Source organism: Oncorhynchus gorbuscha, linkage group LG14, assembly GCF_021184085.1.
Source record: "Oncorhynchus gorbuscha isolate QuinsamMale2020 ecotype Even-year linkage group LG14, OgorEven_v1.0, whole genome shotgun sequence".
NCBI classification, from domain to species: Eukaryota; Metazoa; Chordata; class Actinopteri; order Salmoniformes; family Salmonidae; genus Oncorhynchus; species Oncorhynchus gorbuscha.
In genome coordinates, this window is record NC_060186.1 from 78,218,702 (window position 1) to 78,234,249 (window position 15,548).

The 15,548-nt window shown below is 45.1% G+C and overlaps 1 protein-coding gene across 3 annotated transcripts; it reads left to right on the forward strand.

The window, feature by feature from the left end:
• Window positions 1-3,562: 3,562 nt before the first annotated feature.
• On the forward strand, window positions 3,563-14,438 carry si:ch211-63o20.7 (Serine/threonine-protein kinase pdik1l-B-like). Of its 3 annotated transcripts, none has more exons than XM_046299017.1 (4): window positions 3,563-3,755; window positions 5,048-5,913; window positions 11,304-11,544; window positions 13,585-14,438. In XM_046299017.1, exons 2-4 carry the CDS (start codon window positions 5,128-5,130, stop codon window positions 13,821-13,823), a joined length of 1,266 nt encoding a protein of 421 aa, XP_046154973.1. In that variant the 5' UTR covers window positions 3,563-3,755; window positions 5,048-5,127; the 3' UTR covers window positions 13,824-14,438. The 3 variants fall into 3 exon arrangements, with proteins under 3 accessions (XP_046154973.1, XP_046154975.1, XP_046154972.1); XM_046299019.1 differs by having other exon boundaries at window positions 3,651-3,751; XM_046299016.1 differs by having other exon boundaries at window positions 3,676-3,852.
• Window positions 14,439-15,548: the final 1,110 nt, after the last annotated feature.

Here is a 15,548-nt window from a genome sequence, read left to right on the forward strand (position 1 = left end):
TTTGTTGTCCTTTAGCCATTTTGCCACAACTTTGGAAGTATGTTTGGGGTCATTGTCCATTTGGAAGACCCATTTGTGATCAAGCTTTAACTTCCTAACTGATGTCTTGAGATGTCTCTTCAATATATCCACACAATTGTCCTCCCTCGTGATGCCATCTATTTTGTAAAGTGCACCAGTCCCTCCTGCTGCAAAGCACCCCCATAACATGATGCTGCCACCCCCGTGCTTCAAGCCTCCCCCTTTTTCCTCCAAACATAACGATGGCCATTATAGCCAAACAGTTCTAATTTTGTTTGATCAGACTAGAGGACATTTCTCCAAAAAGTACAATCTTTGTCCCCGTGTGCAGTTGCAAACCGTAGTCTGGCTTTTTTATGGCGGTTTTGGAGCAGTGGCTTCTTCCTTGCTGAGCAGCCTTTCAGGTTATGTCGATATAGAACTCGTTTTACTGTGGATATAGACACTTTTGTACCTGTTTCCTCCAGCATCTTCACAAGGTCCTTTGCTGTTGTTCTGGGATTGATTTGCACTATTCGCACCAAAGTATGTTCATCTCTAGGACACAGAACACGTCTCCTTCCTGAGCGGTATGACGGCTGCGTGGTCCCATGGTGTTTATACTTGCGTACTATTGTTTGTACTGATGAATGTGGTACCTTCAGGCGTTTGGAAATTGCTCCCAAGGATGAACCAGACTTGCGGAGGCCTACAATTGTTTTTCTGAGGTCTTGGCTGATTTATTTTGAATTTCCCATGATGTCAAGCAAAGAGGCACTGAGTTTGAAGGTAGGACTTGAAATACATCCATCCACAGGTACACCTCCAATTGACTCAAATTATGTCAATTAGCTTATCAGAAGATTGAAAATCCATGACATCATTTTCTGGAATTTTCCAAGCTGTTTAAAGGCAGTCAACTTAGTGTATGTAAACTTCTGACCCACTGGAATTGTGATACAGCAAATTATAAGTGAAATCATCTGTAAACAATTGTTGGAAAAATGACTTGTGTCATGCATAAAGTAGATGTCCTAACCGACTTGCCAAAACTATAGTTTGTTAACAAGACATTTGTGGAGTGGTTGAAAAACTAGTTTTAATTACTCCAACCTAAGTGGATGTAAACTTCCGACATCAACTGTACATAGGGCAGCAGCCTCCAAGGTGCAGGGCTGAGTAACCGGGTGGAAGCCGGCTAGTTATGGCTATTTAACAGCCTGATGGCCTTGAAGCTGTTTTTCAGTCTCTCCGTCCCAGCTTTGATGCACCTGTACTGACCTTTCCTGGATGATAGTGGGGTTAACATGGCTCGGGTGGTTGATGTCCTTGATGATCTTTTTGGCTTTCCTGTGACATCGGGTGCTGTATGTTTCCTGGAGGACAGGTAGTGTGCACCCGGTGATGCGTTGGGCAGACCGCACCACCTTCTGGAGAGCCCTGCGGTTGCTGGAGGTGCAGTTGCCATACCAGGAGGTGATACAACCCGACAGGATGTTCTCAATTGTGCATCTGTAAAAGTTTGAGGGTCTTAGGGGCCAAGACAAATTTCTTCAGCCTCCTGAGGTTGAAGAGGTGCTGTTGCGCCACCTTCACCACACTGTCTACATCAGTGGACCATGTCAGTGATGTGTACGCCGAGGAACATTTTCACCTTCTCCACTGCGGTCCCATGGATGTGGATGTGCTCCCTCTGCTGTCTGAAGTACACAATCGGCTTCTTTGTTTTGTTGACGTTGTGGGAGAGGTTATTTTCCTGGCACCAGTCCGCCAGGGAGCTCACCTCCCTGTAAACTGGTAATCAGGCCTACTCCTATTGTCTGCAAACTTCATGATTGAGTTGGAGGTGTGCGTGGCCATGCAGTCATGGGTGAACGCAGAGTACAGGAGGGGGCGGAGCACGCACCCTTGTAGGGCCCCTGTGTTGCGCATCTACGTAATGGTGTCGTGTCCTACCTTCACCACCTGGGTGCGGCCCGTCAGGAAGTCCAGGACCCAGTTGCACACGGTGGGGTTCAGACCCAGGGCCCCGAGTTTAATGATGAGCTTGGAGGGTACTATGGTGTTGAAGGCTGAGCTATAGTCAAAGGAACAGCATTCTTACATAGGTATTTCCTCTTGTCCAGATGGAATAGGGGAGTGTGCAGTGTGATGGCGATTGCATCTTCAATGGATGGGGTGGTATGCAAATTAAAGTAGGTCTAGGGTGTCAGGTAATGTGAGTGATGATGTAGTGAGCTCCAGCTAACAGATAGCAGATACAGTGCTGGTGCAGACTACTACTACATCATGAGATTATGGACAAAGGAGACAAAGGATTATTTTTATTAGTCAAACGGCAGCCAAGCATCGATCATCATGTCACCATGTATAAGATCCTTGATATTCCATTGGAAAGGAGTCATTGATTCATTTTTTTTAGGTATTTGAGTTGTTAGAAACATGAATACTTGAATACATTTCATCAATCTTACATGATTTCTAACTATTATTTCTTAATTCAATCGTGTTTGAGTAACACAAGTAAATATGTAATAATCACTTAAAGTAAAAAATAATCTGTTTCCATTAGGTGTAGCCTAACTACTGTCCAACATCGAATTAAGTATATATTATTTGCACTTTTACCACTCTGAAATTCACAATTGATTTCATCTCTAGCCTAATAAACTGCATGGTTTCCTGAGTCATAGTGGGAGGACCACACATCATATCCTCATCTGACTCCAAGGGTTTTCGTGAATTCATTCTGGCTATCTACTCCGATTTCAGAGCACTCTCGTCTGAGTGTGCCAGACTGCAGAATAACTGATGAATTTACAAACGCTCAACACCTGTTGAATATGGCCGGTGTGTAAACTTTAGCAAAAAAAAGCCACCACCATTTATTGCATAATGAATTTTATTGGCGCAAAAAGATCCCACCATGTAGGATGTGTTCCTAAATTAAATCTGGAGTGCCATCTGGCTGTAAATTCAGCACGGTCTGATTGTCCATTCATAATGTCTTGGACCCTTCAGAGGGCACACTGGATTCTCTGGCTGAAGAGTAGGGTTGATCCGAGCATTCTGACCTCACAACTGCGGTCAAGCACCCAGGCTGACGGGCTGACTTGCTAGCTACTTACAGACACAAATTACTCTGACCATATTACGCGCCCTAGCAGAGCCGGTTGGGCTGTTTTCATGTTATCCAGATCGTTGATGGCTAAATGTGACGCTTGCAACAATTTAATTGCGCTTTTTTGCCGATGTTTACTGACGCAGAGTGAATAAATTATATGTCGGCATATATAAAATTGTACCGAAACGACCTGTTTCCATCACAGATATCGTGATTATTTTTTTGTATACAGTATAACTTTACTCGCATAAAAACTGAATGGAAACGTGGCTACTGACAGTCAATAAACAAAGTAGACTACCCAGCTGCTATTGATTGCATTGGTGTTTATGGGAGACACCCAGTTAACGAGACCGCAATTGACACTTTTATTTCGACAGCAAACACTGCCTGAGTGATCTTCATTTATCCGCCATTTTGATTAAATTATATGAAACGTTCCGTCATTGGACATTTCGAATTATATCAAACATGCATCTTCGTTGATTGGCCAATGATGCACGTAAACGTTGTCGTTACGTACGGTTCTGTAGCCTATCACAGCGCACGTTTGTCTAAGAGCGGGACGTTCCAAAGGGGAGAGGAAAGTTCTGCAAATCCATCTTTGTTTTCATTTGACTCGAAGATGTTGGTAATCCTTTTCAGATTCACCTCTTAGTCAAATTAACAGATACACATAGTTATAATTAACTTTTAGTGAAAAAAATATATAAATTAACTCTATGGGGGTAAGTGTAATTTACTTAATGTAACTAAATTCAAATGTCTCGATACGTTTAGCAAGCTAACCAGTTAGCCAACGGTAACTCAAACGAGAAGGAAGCTCGGTTGTTACGGTTACCAAGACAAGCGATTTAAATATGCAAATCTGGTAAATGTATTTGTGAAAAGTGAAAGTCAGTTGGAAGTACATTACTGTCGTCAATTTTACTATAGTCAGTAAAATTGACAAAATATTAGCTAACGTTATCTAGTTAGCTAACATCTTTAGCTACTGTTAATGTCTGTTAGCAAACAACATGTTGACAAGTTAGATACATTAGATAATTATCGCGGGCTTCTAGGTAGCTAACATTTGACCATTCAAATGGATGGTAAATGTTAGTCAATATGAGTGCATAAGGTTACATTTTCGTGCATATATTTTCATATTGTCATCTAAAGGCATTGTAGTGCAGACACTACTAGCATTGGTGGTGGAACATTGTTTCATAAAGAACGTATGCGTATACTTTCCCTGTTGTTTTTCACCATTAAATCGAGTTAAGGAAGAAATCGACGCATTTGCAGCTTATTTATTAAGATTTATTTATGAACGGTCCACGGGAGATCCGATTGTATAACCAGTTGAATACAATGTCTTTGGACTGTAAGATTAAATTACTAACTCCATCTACAGGCCTTTGGGCTATTCACGAAATCCTCTGTCTAAACGCAAATACGCCTTTTACTCGATACAGTTTTAGACACATAACTTTATCATTCATATACGCGAGAAATAATGTTTCAAATTCAAAATATATACAGTTAATGTTCACAGTTTAGTAAAGTTGTATTCTGGTTGCACAATGCAGAGGGCTCCACTTTGACATGCTTGGTTGACGGAAGGTGGGAGGTCCTGTATAAACACAAACTTACTTCCTTGACAACTTCATTCACAAAAGCTCTGCCCGTAGAAGCACAAGAAGTATGAATGCCCTGACTTCTGCAGAGGACATAACACTGTAAATGCTGCACGGCCAATGCAGACATCTGAATGATCATGCAGCGCCTTCTTATCCTTGGGACATCCTAACCTTAGCCATAACCCTTACCTAACCTTAACCGTTTCACAGCTCAAACAGGAAAGACTGAGATCATATCACGTCTCATCAATTTCATGATAGCTACAACTAAGCTAACAATATTTTTGTCATTTTGCAGACATGGTAAACTCAAACACTGACTTCAAACCAAGAATCTAAGAACAATCCAAGTTACTGTTTTATATAGTGAGTCAGAAGATGGAGGAGTTGTACACCCTTGAGAGGGAGGTCGGACGAGGCAGTTACGGGGTGGTCTTCGAGGGCCACATGGCTAAAACAGGCGAGCGGGTTGCCATAAAACGCCTGCCCTGCAGTAGCCCAGAGTGCATCGAGCTTTACCTCCAGGAGCTGTGGGCTATGAGAGCCACGGCCAAGAACCACCCCAATGTCATCGCCCTCCATGGCTGCCTGCTGCAGACCGGACCCAAGACCCTGCAGCCCCTCGGGCCAGGCAGGCTGCCTCTGGACCTGGTGGAGAGCGCCCTAAAAGGGAGCGTGGTGGGGATAAAGCAGAGCCAGGAGGTGAAAAGGACTAAGTCAGACTCCTCCCGGTCTAAAACTAAGAACAGAACTAACTCAGGTGGTCTCTTCAGAACCAAGAGCAGATTGAGAACTAACTCAGAGTCAGACTTCTTCATGTCCAAATCCCAGGAATCAACTAACTCTGACTTATCCATGTCCAAAACGCCTGTGAGGAAAATTTCTGGCCTCTCCAGGCCCAGAAAGAGACCAGCCCCCACAGGAGAGAAGGAGAACCGTGGTCCCAGGCGCTGCTTGGCCCTGTGGCTGGTGATGGAGTACTGTGATGGGGGAGACCTGAACCACTACCTGTTGTCCAGACCTCCAGAAAGCCAGAGGAACCACAGTGTGGTCCAGCAGCTAAGCTCAGCCATGGCCTTCCTCCACCGCCTCCGTATCGTACACAGAGACCTGAAGCCAGACAACGTGCTTGTCTGTCTCACGCCTAACGGGCCTCTCATCAAGGTAGGTGCACCAAAATTCAAAGGGAAGGGAAAGGGGTGTGTGCGTGCTAAGAAGATGAACACTTCAGTGTAACCACGGTCCCAACTGAACACTTCAGTGTAACTAAATCAAATTTTATTTGCCGAATCTAACAGGTGTAGACCTTACCGTGCTTACTCACAAGGCCTTAACCAACAACAATGCAGTTAAAGAAATATACTTAAGAAAATATTTACTAAATTAACTAAAGTAAAATATAAAATGAAGTTACACAATAAAATGACATAACAATGAGGATATAAACCTTGGGTACCGGTACTGAGTCAATGTGCGGGGATACAGGTTAGTTGAGGTAATATGTACATGTAGGTAGAGGTAAAGTGACTGCATAGATAATAAACAGTGAGTAGCAGCAGTGTAAAAACAAAGGATGGGAGTTGTCAATGTAATTAGTCCTGTGGCCATTTGATTAATTGTTCACCAGTTAAGAAGCTGTTAAGGAGCCTTTTAGACCTAGACTTGGTGCTCCGGTACTGCTTTCCATGCGGTAGCAGAGAGCACAGGCTATGATTTGGGTGACTGGAGTCCTAGACAATTTTTTTGGGCCTTCCTCTGACACTGTTGTGCGCTCTTCACGACTGTCTTGGTGTGTTTGGACCATGATAGTTTGTTGGTGATGTGGACACCAAGGAACTTGAAACTCTCTACCCGCTCCACTTCAGCCCTGTCGATGTTAACAGAGGCCTGTTGGGCCCTCCTTTTCCTGTAGTTCAGGATCATCTCCTTTTGTCTCGATGTCATTGAGGGAGAGATTGTTATCCTGGCACCACACTGCCAGGTCTCTGACCACCTCCCTATAGGCTGTCTCATCGTTGTTGGTGATCAGGCCTACCACTGTTGTCATCAGCAAACTTAATGATGGTGTTGTGCCTGGCCACGCAGTCGTGGGTGAACGGAGATGACTAAGCACGCATCCCTGAGGATACGTTGAGGATCAGCATTGCGGATGTGTTCTTGCCTACTCTTACCACCTGAGGGCGGCCCGTCAGAAAGTCCAGGATCTAGTTGAAGAGGGAGGTGTTTAGTCCCACGGTCCTTAGCTTAGTGATGAGCTTTGTGGGCACTATGGTGTCGAACGCTGAGCTGTAGTCAAAGAACAGCATTCTGACTTAGGTGTTCCTTTTTTCCAGGTGGGAAAGGGCAGTGTGGAGTGCGATAGAGATTACGTCTGTAATGGTTTGCAAGCCCTGCCACATTCGACGAACATCAGAGCCGGTGTAGTAGGATTCAATCTTAGTCTTGTTTTGATGCTTTGCCTGTTTGGTAGTTCATCTAAGGATATAGCGGGATTTCTTATGTGCCCGGATTAGTGTTCCGCTCCTTGAAAGTGTCAGGTCTAGCCTTTAACTTCTGGTTGGGATATGTACGTACGATCACTGTGGGGAATGACGTCGTCGATGCACTATTTATTTATTTAGGAATTTTTACCCCTTTTTCTCCCCAATTTCGTGGTATCCAATTGTTTTGATAGTAGCTATCTTGTCTCATCGCTACAACCCCCGTACGGGCTCGGGAGAGACGAAGGTTGAAAGTCATGCGTCCTCCGATACACAACCCAATCTTCTTAACACAGCACGCATCCAACCCGGAAGCCAGCCACACCAATGTGTCGGAGGAACCGCTGCGCACCTGGCAACCTTGGTTAGCGCGCATTGCGCCAGGCCCGCCACAGGAGTCGCTGGTGCGCGATGAGACAAGGATATCCCTACCGGCCAAACCCTCTCTAACTCAGACGACGCTAGGCCAATTGTGCGTCGCCCCACGGACGTCGCGGCCGGTTACGACAGAGCCTGGGCTCGAACCCAGAGTCTCTGCTGGCACTGCAGTACAGCGCCCCACTGCGCTACCCAGACTGTGACTGAGGTGGTATACTCCATGCTATTGGATGAATCCCAGGAACATATTCCAGTCTGTGCTAGCAAAACAGTCCTGTAGCGTAGCATCCGCGTCATCTGACCACTTCCGTATTGAGAAAGTCACTGGTACTTCATGCTGTAGTTTTTGCTTGTAAGCAGGAATCAGGAGGATGGAATTATGGTGAGATTTTCCAAATGGAGGGAGAGCTTTGTCTGCATCTCTGTGGAGTAAAGGTGGTCTAGAGTTTTTTTTTTTTTTTTTTTTTTCTGGTTGCACATGTGACATGCTGGTAGAAATGAGGTAAAACAGATTTCAGTTTACCTGTATTAAAGTTCCCGGCCACTAGGAGCACCGCTTCTAGACGAGCATTTTCTTGTTTGCTTTTGGCCTTATACAGCTGGTTGAGTGTGGTCTTAGTGCCAATATCGGTTTGTGGTGGTAAATAGACTGCTCCGAATAATATAGATGAGAACTCTCTTGGTAGATACACTACCTCAGGCGAGCAGTACCTCAAGACTTTTTAAATATTAGACATTGCGAACTCTGTCCCGTGATGCACTGTCATGGTAATTTCCTGTATTACTAAGAGAAAGGAGAGTTTACAAACCACACACAAGTCAGAGTTATACTTTAAACTTCATTGTTTAATAATATGAGCTTCACCATAGCCCTGTGACTCTCAGATCAATTCAGTGTCTATAAATGAATTCTGAGAGAGTCAACATAATGGCAACTGAGATCTTTTATCTTAAAGATCCACCCCCTAGTCGACATGACAAACCATAGATAATAGGAACTGTTCACAAAGAAAGACTTTTACTTGAGAGAGGAGTATCCCATAGCCAGACAGCCTTAGCTATACATTATTGTTCAGTTTGGTCTCCTAAATGAGGTTCTAATCTCGTTCTTGGTTCTTCATATTTCCAAAACATTACCTCCTCCAATGGCATATATCAATTGTCAATTCCAGATATTCCCATCTCAAATACAACCCACCCCTGGACAAACTCTGAGAGGAGTGAGCCTCTAGGTCATATACTAGGTCAAGATAAGTTTCAACATCAGAGGGGACATACAATGGTTTCAGACACTGCCATACTCCTCCCCCCAATGGGAAAAGGAGGGAGTGACTGGAGTACAGACATTGTGGAGCCCTTCACATGGTTTAACATATACACTCACATATGAAGACAATCCTGACCTCTCCCCTCTCAGGGCCCCAAGTGACTTTTTCCACATAAGCATATTATGAAAGTAAATAAAACTTCTTATTTATCAATGTTACCTAACTAATTCTGATTCAGCTACGACAACACGGAAACCCAGCCAGCGCTATATTATCCGTGTCTTCATTCAGCTACTACCCGGTGAAACATAAGATATTACAGTTTTTAATGTCCCATTGGTAAGATAGTCTCGACCATAGATCATCCAGATTATTCTCCAGTGAGTGCACGTTGGCCAATAGAACCGATGGTAGTGGTGATTTACTAATTCGCCTCCGAATCCTCACAAGGCACCCCAAACATTCTCCCTCTGTATCTCCGCCTTTTCTTCATGCGAATGACTGTGTATTTGGGCCTTGTCTCCGGAAAGCAGTATATCCTTTGCGTCGGACTCATTAACTTCTTGCGTCAAGCCAACCCGGATCCGGGATCATGACTACAGCCTCAAGCCCATTACCATAACGCAACGTTAACTATTCATGAAAATCGCAAATGAAATGAAATCAATATGCTAGGTCTCAAGCTTAGCCTTTTGTTAACAACACTGTCATCTCAGATTTTCAAAAATATGCTTCTCAACCATAGCAAACTAGCATTTAGCATTAGCATTAGCAGGCAACATTTTCGCAAAAACATTCAATAAATCATTTACCTTTGAAGAACTTTGGATGTTTTCAATGAGGAGACTCAGTTAGATAGCAAATGTTCAGTTTTCCTGAAAGATTATTTGTGCAGGAGAAATCGGTCCGTTTTCTGCATCATGTTTGGCTACCAAAAAAAAAACAAATTCATTCATCCAAACGCCAAACTTTCTTCCACATTAACTCCATAATATCGACTGAAACATGGTAAACGTTGTTTAGAATCAATCCTCAAGGTGTTTTTCACATATCTCTTCATGATATATCATTCCTGGAAGTATCCTCTCTGTCTCAATCACATGGATGAATGCGAGCAGCTTGGAGATTACGCAACAATTTCAACAAAGGACACCGGGCGGACCCCTGTTAAATGTAGTCTCTTATGGCCAATCTTCCAATGATATGCGTACAAATACGTCACAATGCTGCAGACAACTTGGAGAAACGATAGAAAGGGCAGGCTAATTCGTGGCGCTTTCACAGCCATATAAGGAGACAATGAAAAACAGAGCGTCAAAAATCCTGCTCATTTCCTGTTTGAAGTTTCATCTTGGTTTCGCCTGTAGCATCAGTTCTGGGGCACTCACAGATAATATCTTTGCAGTTTTGGAAACGTCAGAGTGTTTTCTTTCCAAAGCTGCCAATTCCATGCATAGTCGAGCATCTTTTCGTGACAAAATATTGCGCTTAAAACGGGCACGTTTTTTTATCCAATAATGACATAGCGCCCCCATAGGTTGAAGAGGTTAAAGGAAAAAATCTTTGTCCAGTTTGAAGTGTGTAATCGCTGTTCTGACATCCAGAAGCTTATTTTGGTCATAAGAGATGTTAGCAGCAACATTTATGTACAAAATAAATTGGAAACAACGCAGTAAAAAAAACTACTAAATAATACGGTTGGTTAGGAGCCCGTAAAACGGTAGGGTCCTACATATAGGAACAGAGATGATGCAATCCCCTCCGGCCCCATTACATGTAGGGTCCTACATATAGGGACATAGATGATGCAATCCCCTCCAGCCCCATTACATGTAGGGTCCTACATATAGGGACAGAGATGATGCAATCCCCTCCAGCCTCATTACATGTAGGGTCCTACATATAGGGACAGAGATGATGCAATCCCCTCATTACATGTAGGGTCCTACATATAGGGACAGAGATGATGCAATCCCCTCATTACATGTAGGGTCCTACATATAGGGACAGAGATGATGCAATCCCCTCATTACATGTAGGGTCCTACATATAGGGACAGAGATGATGCAATCCCCTCATTACATGTAGGGTCCTACATATAGGGACACAGATGATGCAATCCCCTCATTACATGTAGGGTCCTACATATAGGGACAGAGATGATGCAATCCCCTCATTACATGTAGGGTCCTACATATAGGGACACAGATGATGCAATCCCCTCCGGCCCCATTATAACACCGTTGTACTGAACACCAGTGTAACCACGGTCCCAACTGAAAAGTACATAGAACATTTCTTACAGTTTGTCTACTAAAAGGGTGAAAGGGTTTTAACTGCCAAACACAGACAGTTAATTTAAATCCTCAGCTTGATCTTGTAACAATTATTCACCTTCAATCTTCCATTCCACACTATCTTCCTTTAGGTGGCTGACTTTGGCCTGAGTAAGATGAGCGTTGAGGAGGGCCAGGGGATGGAAGGAGACACCAGTCTGACCAGACAGCACTTCTCCTCTACGTGTGGCTCTGACTTCTACATGGCACCAGAGGTGTGGGGTGGCCTCACCTACACAGCCCAGGCAGACATCTTCTCCCTGGGGGTGATGTTCTGGGCCGTCCTGGAGAGACTCACCTTCCTGGAGGAGGGCTCCACACAGGAACAACTGGGTGAGTTGGAGGGAGGGAGGGAGGGAGGGCTCCACACAGGAACAACTGGGTGAGTTGGAGGGAGGGCTCCACACAGGAACAACTGGGTGAGTTGGAGGGAGGGAGGGCTCCACACAGGAACAACTGGGTGAGTTGGAGGGAGGGAGGGCTCCACACAGGAACAACTGGGTGAGTTGGAGGGAGGGAGGGCTCCACACAGGAACAACTGGGTGAGTTGGAGGGAGGGAGGGCTCCACACAGGAACAACTGGGTGAGTTGGAGGGAGGGCTCCACACAGGAACAACTGGGTGAGTTGGAGGGAGGGAGGGCTCCACACAGGAACAACTGGGTGAGTTGGAGGGAGAGAGGGCTCCACACAGGAACAACTGGGTGAGTTGGAGGGAGGCAGGGAGGGCTCCACACAGGAACAACTGGGTGAGTTGGAGGGAGGCAGGGAGGGCTCCACACAGGAACAACTGGGTGAGTTGGAGGGAGGCAGGGAGGGCTCCACACAGGAACAACTGGGTGAGTTGGAGGGAGGCAGGGAGGGCTCCACACAGGAACAACTGGGTGAGTTGGAGGGAGGCAGGGAGGGCTCCACACAGGAACAACTGGGTGAGTTGGAGGGAGGCAGGGAGGGCTCCACACAGGAACAACAGGGGGAGGGAGGGTGTGTTTGTGTTGTCTCGGCCTGTGGCGACCTATGGAAAACAAATCTATGTTGACTATCTGTGAAAAGATTCAGAGGGGTTAGTTACGCTAACCCTTGAATATGAATGCTCGCGGTTTCATTTTGGCTCTTCAGAGTCGGAGGATAATGAAGCAGTAGAATACAGACTGTCAGATTTAATTCTCTAAAATGTCTGGTGTCCACGAGCAGCTCTGTTGGAGGAAAACACTGCTACAGGTTTACTATAAAATACCTTCCTTCCCCACCTCCATTTATAATACCTTCCTTCCCCACCTCCATTTATACCTTCCTTCCCCACCTCCATTTATAAAGCCTTCCTTCCCCACCTCCATTTATAAAGCCTTCCTTCCCCACCTCCATTTATAATACCTTCCTTCCCCACCTCCATTTATAAAGCCTTCCTTCCCCACCTCCATTTATAATACCTTCCTTCCCCACCTCCATTTATAAAGCCTTCCTTCCCCACCTCCATTTATAATACCTTCCTTCCCCACCTCCATTTAAAATACCTTCCTTCCCCACCTCCATTTATAAAGCCTTCCTTCGTTTCAAGTGGGTTATCAACCTGAATGAAAATGTCTCTGTTACCGAAGACAATCCTGGATTTGAATATAAACCGGGGAACTGAGGCGTCATTATGTTGCCCATGGTCTGGTGGGTGAATGGATGGGGTGAGTTGGGGAGGGAGGGAAACTTCCTGGACCAGTAAAGTAGTGGCTCATTACTCCTCTGTCTCCTTTTGTTGTCTTCCAAGAGCCCATGAATGGATGACATTTCTCCTAGGATCAAGATAATGGCTTGTTGTTGTTTTTTCTACATATAAACATGATATTTTTTCTGGAAAAAAAATGAAATACTGATATATGTCCTGTACCTGTGTAGTCCCACAGGTGCGTATGTGTTTTTAAGGTGTCAGCTTGTTTCAGTTCAGCTAGCGCCTAGCAGAACTCGGCGAACCGAACGACTGTACCTTCATACTCTCAAGACCTTTTCTTGAAAAACGCGAAGAATAGAGCAATAGTACTGTTTGGCCCGAATACACTATCTCAAAATTGTACGAATTAATCTAAGATGTCAAAAGTAATGACAGATTTCTTGAGTTATTTTTGATCTTAGTTGCGCATTAAACACGCATTTTACATCTAACTGATGTTTGGGGCGTAGACTTCGGCTCCGAACTTGCCTCCCAGAAAAGAAAAGGAAATGGTGTGCCTGAACATCCCGGGGGAAAATCCCCTCACCGAAGTCTAAAATGAACACATAAAAAACATCTCAAAGTATATGCACAAACTCTAGCCAACTGTTTTGACTGGGAAACATGCAGATACCTCAAAGGTGTTAGTACTGATATACAGTATGTTTCCCTACAGGTGCGTATGTGTGTAAGGCTCGCTGGCTGATGCCACTGGGCGAGGCGTTGTGTGAGAACCCAGACCTCCAGTTGTGCATCCCCATGAAGTCCCGCCGCGCCCCCCCTCTACCGCCCCCTCCTGGCCAGGCTGTCTGCACCCTGCTACTGGACATGCTGGCCTCAGACCCTGACGCCCGGCCCACCGCCGCCCAGCTGGAAGACAGGGTCCGCTCTGCCATGGAGGAGGACGCACAGTGACTCGTCTGCGTCCCAAAGGATACCCTATTCCCTATATAGTGCACTACTTTAGACCAGGGCCCTTTAGGGTTTTAGTTAAAAGTAGTGTATTGTTACAGGGATATTGGACCCTGGTCAAAGTAAGTGCCCTAGATGGGGAATGGGGTGCATATTGGGATGCAGAGCTGGTGACAGAGCTTCTATATCCAATGTGCTGAACACTCATATTCAGTCTTATCTACTAGTGTGAGGGACCATGATGGCGTTAAACCCACAACGTTGGGTTGATGTTGCCACCTGTCCGTACCATGCTAACCACTGATGCATCTCTTCTTCTCATCAATATATTCAGTTGTATGTGGTCCCTACAGAAATATAACCCACAACCTTGGTGACCCAATGCTCTCGCCATCTAATGGTCAAAAGAAACGTGTGCTGACTTGCCAGCACCATGCACGCACCAAGTCACCAGGAACAACTACTGCTACATAGGAACCTGGGGTTCTGTACCTAGTCTTAAAGATGCTTTTGGGAAACCGGGCCCTAGTCTTCTGACTCTGAAGGAAGCTTACTGTTCTTTAGGCACATCAATATACCTTGTGAGTGAGTGGTGGTGGTGTGGTGAGTGGTGAGTGAGTGGTGGTGAGTGGTGGTGGTGAGTGAGTGAGTGGTGGTGGTGGTGAGTGAGTGAGTGAGTGAGTGAGTGAGTGAGTGAGTGAGTGTGGTGAGTGAGTGTGAGTGAGTGGTGGTGGTGAGTGAGTGAGTGAGGTGAGTGGTGAGTGAGTGAGTGAGTGGTGAGTGGTGGTGAGTGAGTGAGTGTGAGTGAGTGTGAGTGAGTGAGAGTGAGTGAGTGAGTGAGTGAGGTGGTGAGTGAGAGAGTGAGTGAGTGAGTGAGTAGGTGAGTGAGTGAGTAGGTAGGTAGGTAGGTAGGAGGTAGGTAGGTAGGTAGGTAGGTAGGTGAGGTAGGTAGGTAGGTAGGTAGGTGAGGTAGGTAGGTGAGGTAGGTGAGTGAGTGAGTTAGGTGAGTGGTGTTTTTGTCTTCGATGCTACAAACAGTTTGGTTCGCTAGCCTATAGGCCTATGTTGTGGTCAGAAATGGTTTGCACCTAATATTTATTTTTTCATTAATCATGGAATGTACTTGAATGTTTGTAGCACTGCTTGAAGATACCACTTGATATATATATATATATACATGTGTTAAACTGTAACATTTTATTTTAAGGGAATGTGATTTAATAAATACATTTATGGAGTTTGAGTCGGTCAGTGGTGTCTTTAATCAATATGATGCTCAGTTTGATTTGATTTGGGGAGTTTCTCAAATTCTTCTCTGCAGATCCTTTCAATCTCTGTCAGGTTGGATGGGAAGCGTCTCTGCACAGCTATTTTCAGGTTTCTCCAGAGATGTTAGCTCGGGTATAAGTCTGGGCTCTTGCTGGGGCACTCAAGGACATTGAGACTTGTCCTGAAGCCACTCCTGCGTTGTCTTGGCTGTGTGTTTAGGATTGTTGTCCTGCTGGAAGGTGAACCTTCACCCCAGTCTGAGGTCCTGAGTGCTCTGGAGCAGGTTTTCATCAAGAATCTCTCTTTGATCTGTTCATCTTTCCATTGATCCTGACTAGTCTCACAGTCTCTGCTGCAGAGAAACATCCCACAGCATGATGCTGCCACCATGCTTCACCGTAGGGATGGTGCCAGGTTTCCTCCAGACTTGGTATTCAGGCCAAAGAGTTCAATCTTGGT

Bases quoted from the DNA above. Each gene is read 5' to 3' on its own strand.
- si:ch211-63o20.7 (XM_046299017.1), top strand. From the start codon at position 5,128: ATGGAGGAGTTGTACACCCTTGAGAGGGAGGTCGGACGAGGCAGTTAC. The intron at 5,914-11,303 runs GTAGGTGCACCA...ATCTTCCTTTAG, and splicing joins CTAACGGGCCTCTCATCAAG to GTGGCTGACTTTGGCCTGAG. The intron at 11,545-13,584 runs GTGAGTTGGAGG...GTTTCCCTACAG, and splicing joins CTCCACACAGGAACAACTGG to GTGCGTATGTGTGTAAGGCT.